The following is an 8,376-nucleotide window of genomic DNA, read 5'->3' on the forward strand; positions in this document are numbered from 1 at the left end:
TCACTCGGGAAAAACAGGCATCTCCAAATCCAAACATTACAGTTATATATGTCAGGTCCCATCTTCTCCTTTAATTTTCTCTCTTTTAGTTATAAAAGAACCAAAAGGTTTCAAAAGTGCTGCCAAGTCTCCCGAATGGCTTGCTGCCATGGATGACAAAATTAAAGCTCTGAAGCTGAATCAAACATGGGAATTGGTTCCACGACCTGCTGCTACAAATGTGGTTGGATCAAAATGGGTTTTCCGCACCAAGTATCATTTAGATGGTTCCATTGATAGGCTCAAGGCACGCCTTGTTGCCAAAGGCTATACTCAACTCTATGGTCTTGATTTTTATGACACTTTTAGTCCAGTTGTTCGAGCCTCAACTATTCGCATTGTTCTCTCCATTGCAGTCTCTCGTGGCTGGACAATGCGTCAGCTGGACGTAAAGAATGCTTTCTTGCATGGCCTTTTACAAGAACAAGTTTACATGGAACAACCACCGGGTTATGCTGATCCCTCTCATCCAACACATGTTTGTCGTCTTAAAAAGGCGTTGTATGGCTTGAAGCAAGCACTACGAGCATGGTTCCATCGATTTAGCCATTTCCTGCTCACTGTTGGTTTAACTAGCAGTCAGGCTGATTCCAGCTTATTTGTCTATTCATCAGCCCTTGACACTATTTACTTGCTCTTATACGTTGATGACATTATCATCACAGGCAGCAATATATCCCTCATTGATTCCTTCATTCGCAAATTACATCATGATTTCTCCATGAAAGATCTTGGCACCTTCAATTATTTCTTGGGTTTGGAATTCACTCACTCTGCCACAGGAATATTTCTAAGTCAACTCAAGTATACAAGAGATCTTCTTCTTCGCGCTGATCTGCTTGATTTTAAACCAGTTGCCACTCCGATGATTGTCTCTCAACATTTATCTACTGATGGCACTCCATTTCATTCTCCCACTATCTATCGTTCTCTGGTTGGTGCACTTCAGTATCTAACCATTACAAGGCCTGATATTACACATGCCGTGAACTCTATCAATCAATTTATGCATAATCCACAGGAATATCACTTCCAGGCTGTCAAACGAATCCTCAGATATGTTAAAGGTACTCTGCATTTTGATCTCAAGATTACACCATCCAACAGCTTCACCATTTCAGCCTTTTCAGATGCCGACTGGGCAGGTTGCCCAGATACCAGTCGATCAAGATCAGGCTATGTCATCTTCTTAGGTGACAATCTTGTTTCCTGGACATCTAAAAAGCAATCCACTGTATCTCGCTCTTCTGCAGAATCTGAATATAGAGCCTTAGCACTCACTGCAGCTGAAGTCCAACGGCTATTAAATATTCTTCATGACTTACATCTTCAGCCCTCGGACAAACCCACTCTCCTGTGTGACAATGCTAGTGCCATTTTTATGGCCAGGAATCCTATTGCTCACAAACGATCTCGCCATATTAATATTGATATTCATTTTGTTCGTGAATTAGTTTGCAAAGGTATATTAAAGATTCAGCATGTGCCGTCCCCCTTAAAAATTGCAGACATCTTTACCAAAAGTCCATCCAGATCCTTGTTTCTGCTCTTCAGGTCCAAGCTTCGCGTGTTCCCTACCACGCTTGACTTGCGGGGGTGTATTGACGCTAATACAATCCCATCTTCTGGAGAAAATCTTTCCAAGCATTCAGGAGAAGATCATGCCATCTGATTGTATTACAGTTAATTATATACGTCTATCTAGGAACTGATTAATCCTAATTATAGTATAGTGTATATCCTGTAACAACTACTTCCTTATTACTCTCACCTTCTGTTGTAAACATTTTCCTATATAATAATATTCCAACGCCATGTGCAGTGTGGTTGATAATTATTGGTTTACAAAACCTTACAGTTCATGTTTCAATACAATGAGAATAATAGGAAAAACTGAAACAAACAATTGTACGATTCAAATCGGAGAACTTATACAAATAAGCTTGATCTACGGTCCATGCTCATAGCTTCCTCTGATGAAGTAGCTTCATGTCCTTTAGACCTCTTGATGAAAAAACTATCTCCCATCTATCGCCGTTATTGTCATATTATTCGCGGAAGGTACCCCAGAAGAGCTCATCAATGGTCTTTGTTCTGCCATGTTTCTGCCTGCAACAAAAGCAGGTTGCTTAGGTTCTGGGAGAGCCACGTGTTCGTTTACGATCATGGATATAACATCAGACATTGTAGGCCGATCAGCAGGACTTTCCTGGACACAAAGAAGCCCTATGTTTATGTATCTCAACAGCGTAGCAGTTGAAGGAGGATCTCCCAGGATTGGATCCATCAAGTCCAAAGCTTTATTAGAATTCCATAACTTCCATGCCTATGGTATAACAACACAAATGCTGCATCATTAGTGTGGAGACTAGCAAAGTAGTCAAATACAAATCAAGCTGGAAGAAAAAGAAATAAGCGTATATGAAAGCTCCCCACATGTCCAAGAAGATTGAGGGAGTCGCTGTGGTAGAAACTAGTATTCTTCTTGCCGCTCACAATCTCAAGTACCAGCACCCCGAAGCTAAACACATCAGATTTTATTGAGAAGAGGCCCTCCATAGCATATTCAGGGGACATATAGCCACTAAAAATTGGAAAGGTCAGTGCAGATCATGTTAAGAGTAGCTGGTACTGGAAAGTGGAATTCAAGAAACTTACTATGTTCCAACGATCCTGTTGGTGTTTGCTTGAGTTTCGTTGCCTCCAAAAATTCGAGCCATCCCGAAATCGGATATTTTTGGATTCATTTCACTGTCTAATAGAATGTTGCTAGGCTTTAAATCCCTGTGAATGATTCGTAACCGTGAATATCTATGTAGATACAGAAGGCCTTGAGCAATTCCTTCGATTATCCGAATCCGTGTACCCCAATCTAAGATTTGTCCTCTGTTTGCATCTGTTTATAGTTTATACACAAATCAGATATAAATTTCTTGAAGCATTTGGAAAGTTAATGAAAATTAATGCAAGAAAATGCTGACCAAAGAGAAAGAAATCCAAGCTTTTATTTGGCATGTACTCATAGATCAGCATTTTTTCATCCCGTTCAATACAGGAACCTAATAGCCTGACAAGATTCCGGTGCTGGAGTTTGGCGATTAGAATTGTCTCATTTCTGAACTCCTCAAGCCCCTGCCCAGATCTTTCTGAAAGCCTCTTCACTGCTATTTCCAGTCCCTTAGGTAATTTGCCCTAATAAATGAACCAAAAGTCATTCTGAAAGGTCATTCAAACAATTTTAATTTTTTTTTTCTGAAAAGGTTAGAATAATTTTTTGAACGTAAATTACTTTATAAACAGGTCCAAATCCTCCCTCTCCAAGCTTGTCTGAGAATTGTCCAGTTGCAACTGATACGCTCTCATAACTGAACAATGGCAATTCCATATTCTTACTCCATCTATTCTTCCGATTGTCAACAGAGCTAGATTCTTTGTTAGTTGAGCTAGGATCGGTATCGAAATCAAAGAGCAATAAATCGTGACCTTTATATTCCTTCCCTGTTCAAGAAAAAATTAAAAATTACTGAACACAATCACTTTGTTAAAATATCCAGCAATTCTGATTATATCAACCAAAAATGTAACCACTTCAGGTTATAATAACCACAATTTCCGACATTAAAAGAAACTTTGGTGTTTGTTTGGTGTTGGATATTTTACCCACAGACAACCTTTTACGTTTTGAACATTTTATATGAGAAGTTTTTCGGAGATGTGTTGGTTTACAGGAGACAAACACACGAAAATCAGATTTCAGTTAAATATTTTAGGCAGTCTTCAATTCATAAACATGTCTTAACTCCAACAAAATTAACCTTATCGTCTGCATACCCAACACATAATTACAGAGGAGGGCTTTTTCTTACTTTTCATTACCAGCATCATAACCTAATTTTTTATTCTTTTATCTTATTTTATTTTTTAAAAAAAATAAAAAATAAATTATGATAAAAAAATGAAAAAATAAACGAAATGAAGAAAATGAAAAAATGAATGAAATAGAAAAAATGAAATGAATGAAGAATAAATCGAAATTTAAGTAAAGATAATATAAATTAGAAGTTTGAGGACTTAATTAAACTTTGAATTACTTCATTAATCAAATCATAAGTTTGGAGACTTAATTAAACTTGAAATTAGTTTAATTAAGTTAGGGGTTTAATTGAATAAATACTAAAGTTTGGGTTGATTTAGATCAAAATTGCAAGAAATGAAAGTCCAAGAACTAAAAAGAAAAGAAGAGGGTAGTCTAAGGAGCTTAATTAATTTTACCAGGCATAATTTTAAAACATTAAAAGTTGACTGAATTAAAAAGTACTTTTCTGTTAAAGAATCTAAAATATAAGGGTTCAATTACAATTTAGCCAGGAGCTTTACAGGGTTTCATAATTGAGCGACCAAAATGAAAATGGCCATTCCCATCCGGAACAACTGGAAGGAGAAACGGCAGCAAATCAACGGAAGCCCGCCAGCTGCCCCACGATGCCTGCCGTTACAAAGGCAAGAACGCATGGCATTCTCCGGCTTATAAAAGCCGGAGAAAGGGCATGACGAGGAGGGAGGGAAAAAGACACGAACACGAAAAAAACGAACGGAGAGAAAAACCAGAGAAACACAGGAGAGAGAGAGGAACAAACAGGGCGAACCAACACGGAAACAAGGACGCAAAACACAAAAGAAAACAGAGAGGAAACCAGAAGAACAAGCAAACACAGGAGACAAAGTAAACACAGACAGAACAAAAAGAGAAGAACGAATAACACAGAGACGAGACGAAGAGCAGGAGACAGACAAAAACACAGAGAGAGCCGGGAAGAAGCAGAAAAGGAAGGAAACAAAAAAATAGTGAGGCACAGTAAGAGAAGGCTAAGGAACAGAGGAGAGTGGAGGACAATAGCAGAAAGACCAACTGGGCTGGACTTATGCCAGTGATCAGGCGGGGCCGGATAAGTCTAGTCCATACAGGCTGAGCTGAATCCAGCAAACAAAAAAAACTAAGGCTAGGCTGGGCCTAAGCTTTAGCCCATCCAGTTCAATTTATTTTGGGTCAAGGATGTGTTTTTTAAAACACTTACTTATACCAATCTTTTTTATTTTATTAATTTGTTTTAATATTTGTTTAAAAAATTTTCTTTTTATATCAGAAATTTTTTAAAAAATTTGTGGACCTTTTTGGATTTATTTGTATTTTTTTCCTAACAATTTCTTTATATATTTAATTTGTAGATTTTTACTGTGAAATACAAATTTGATATGCGGTAGATACTTGTTTTTTTTTTTTTTACAAAAATAATAACAAAAAATATGTATTTCTTGTTTTCAATTTATATTTTACAGATTTATTCACTGATACTAAAGTCAGGAATACTATATTTTTTTTGCTACGTAATATTTACTAACACTAGAGTTGTAAATATCCGTAGTTGAATATTTGTTGATGTCAAAATCAGGAATAATACAAGCAGATCATCGGTAATATAGTATAACAAACTCTTAGTAATTTAAGATAAAATCAGTAATGAAATTTATCTTAGATAGAATGTTAAAAAAGTAATAATATTTTTTTTTGTATAACTAGTTTTATACCAAAAAAATCTTTATTAAATAATTAGAATTTTTAGAAATTATAATACTAGGTACGACTTTTTAGATAGATTTTTTTTTCTAAAAAGTAAAATGTTAAAAACATGTTATTTTGTCCAAATTAAATTTTAAAAGTTACCATATCGATACGATAACCAGTAACTTCAAGATTTAATTAAATTAAGTCTACCAGCAGACAACAGATATTAAAGAAAGAACCAGGATGTACCTTTGTGTATGAGAATTCCTTTGCGCAGACATCTGAAGGACATGAAGAGGCCTAAGGTAAACAGAGTTGTTGGAATAGCCACAGCCAAGGTTGTCCGTATTGTCCTTTTGATATTGCCTAATAGTAAATATAGATCAAATATTACCAAATCATAAACCAACACCTTTACAATGGATTGAGAAGTTTTTTTATTGTAGAAAAAATGGAAAGATAGGTTATGTATGTATCATACTGTCTATATGTAATATGTACAAAACCATACCTGTTCGGGTACTGTTATTACCAATCTGTAGTTCAAGCTCAGAAGCAGCAAGTCTGATGTAAATTTCTGCTCCAGCCCGGCCATCAGCAACCCCTGAATGTTGTAAGTTTATAAGATCTCCTTCCCATGAAGAACACCCACTGTTATTATTATAGGCATAAGCTACACAAGAACAAATATCCATGCAATCCAATCTACATCTTTCAGCACTCACTTTCTGATATTTTTTTGAATTTGCAGGTAATGTCAGATTCGAAATCTTTAGGAATCTATCTTCCTTTCCAACACTTCTCTTATTTTGACACTGCAAAGGAGATTTCCTAACACAACCACTGAACCAATCATTTTGTACTAATGGTTTAAAACCTTTCAGGCATTCACAAGAACTTGATGAATTTTCATTAAGGACTCCAAAAGCCCCACATAAACCATAAACTTCAGCTGGGACTTTTGGTTGAGACCAAAAAAGAAACCATTCCCATTGACCTTCCAACCAAATGAGTTGTTGCATCTGTCCTGAAACACCAATCACGAATCTTGAAAGATATGAGGTATTGTACAAAGAATAGGTGAAATAGCTTTCATTTTCATTTGATACATAACTAAAATTGTAAATATAGTTCAATCTCATCTCAGGCACCAAGGTAAATCTTTCTCCATTCCAATCACCACTGCTCCAATACCTGTGTGACCTGTTCCACTCTACGAAAAACTGACTACTTCCATTTGGGTCCATCCCAATCGAGAACATACCTGGTGCAGGATCTTCTCGGTTTTTCCAGGAAATAAGCCGCTGCACTTGCCCAGTGTGCTTGTTGATTCCAAGCTTTCCACCAGGTAGCCATGTGTCTGTTGGATAATCGAAACTCTGCCAATATATGGTAGGTGGATTTGAGCCATCTCTTACGACAAAGTTCCCATCATCAAGAAGTACTGCTTCTGCTGTACTAGTATTCGACATTGAAGATGCAAGAGCTGTTGACCAAACTGTTTTGGTGAAATTCATCAGCAAGACAAGATTGCCATCAGCTGACAATTCAAGCTTCGATGAAGCTGGGTCGTGTAAAGGGCTCTCCCTGTTTGCTATCCAAACAATGATCTCATTTTCAAAGTTCTTATACCATATTCCCAGGTAAATGTTTACAGAAGTGTCTGGCTTGAAGAAACCGAGTTCAAAAGTGCCGTTTTGAGATGTTAATGTCTGGCTCGCAGAGAGAGATTGGCCAACCAAAAGGGTATCACCTACAATGGAGAAGCAAGTCCTATGGGAAACGAATAGCAACAACAGCACAAAGAGCAAAAAACGTGGCTTTGTCTTAACACACATCCTCTCTAATTCGTGGGATTAAGGGTGAAAGAGCTGTGACTGAGCATGAATCAGAGAACGAGGAAGGGAAAAAAAACTAGAAATCCCTTGTGAATTCATCAACTATGTGATAATGCTCTAGATCTCTTGTCATATTGTAGCTGTCAGCTCTTACCAATAATTTTCCACATTGACTTGGACTTTTCTTTTCTCGCTATCCTCTCCAATTAGAGGCTTTGCCATTTGTTTTTTGAGTCATGTAATACTGAAATGTGGGTTGAATTGTCAAATTACAGTAAAAATATCAATAATATAAGGCATTGAAGAAAGAGAAATTTAGATTTTTTGAAATCTAGAACTTAAAATGGAAATTTCTATACAATATACTTTTGTTTATTGTTTTTACTTATATTAATTGAAATTCATGTTCTAGATTCAGTTTCATGTGTATTATATGCTATTAGTTTTTATTTTTTTTTGAAAAAAAAAATCATTGGTGCTCTTGAGTGTTTTCATTTTATTTTAAAAAATATATTGAGGAAGAGCAGAAAAGGAGAGGGGGTGTTCAATAATGAGGTGCATGTTTGTTTCTACGGCTGAATAATAATGTTTTTTTTTTTTTGCTGCTTGAAGTTAACTTTTTTTTATGTTTTTTTTTCATTTTAATATGTTGGTATTCAAAATAATATTTAAAAAATAAAAAATATTATATTGATGCATTTTAAATTTTTTTTAAAAAAAACTATTAATTTTATTTTTCTCATTGCCTATTTTAATTTATTACTCTTTGTTTGTTTTTTAAGAGGATTTTTTGACTAAACAATTACCACAGTAATAGTAGACTTGAAATGTCTATTAATAATTAATAAAGTTTCATTGTATTCTTTGGGTGCCTATTAGGATTTAGGACTATTATTAATTAGAGTCCATTTCAAAGTCAAAGATGAATACATATTG

General features: G+C 35.7%; 1 protein-coding gene across 1 annotated transcript; it reads right to left on the reverse strand.

Annotated features, from left to right (window-relative positions):
* Positions 1-1,953: 1,953 nt before the first annotated feature.
* Positions 1,954-7,603, reverse strand: LOC133693177 (G-type lectin S-receptor-like serine/threonine-protein kinase B120). Its single transcript, XM_062114340.1, has 7 exons — positions 6,114-7,603; positions 5,852-5,968; positions 3,329-3,537; positions 3,021-3,231; positions 2,698-2,935; positions 2,476-2,623; positions 1,954-2,365 (listed from the first exon to the last, which is right to left on the reverse strand). The coding sequence occupies exons 1-7, from the start codon at positions 7,438-7,440 to the stop codon at positions 2,057-2,059; spliced, it is 2,559 nt and encodes an 852-aa protein (XP_061970324.1). The 5' UTR covers positions 7,441-7,603; the 3' UTR covers positions 1,954-2,056.
* Between the last annotated feature and the right edge of the window lie 773 nt (positions 7,604-8,376).

Source organism: Populus nigra, chromosome 5, assembly GCF_951802175.1.
Source record: "Populus nigra chromosome 5, ddPopNigr1.1, whole genome shotgun sequence".
NCBI classification, from domain to species: Eukaryota; Viridiplantae; Streptophyta; class Magnoliopsida; order Malpighiales; family Salicaceae; genus Populus; species Populus nigra.

Excerpts from the sequence above, each read along its gene's own strand:
- LOC133693177 (XM_062114340.1), bottom strand. The coding sequence starts at position 7,440 with ATGTGTGTTAAGACAAAGCCACGTTTTTTGCTCTTTGTGCTGTTGTTG. Across the intron at positions 3,538-5,851 it reads AGGAATTCTCATACACAAAG|GGAAGGAATATAAAGGTCAC; the intron begins GTACATCCTGGT and ends TTTCTTGAACAG. Across the intron at positions 3,232-3,328 it reads GATTTGGACCTGTTTATAAA|GGCAAATTACCTAAGGGACT; the intron begins GTAATTTACGTT and ends TTCATTTATTAG.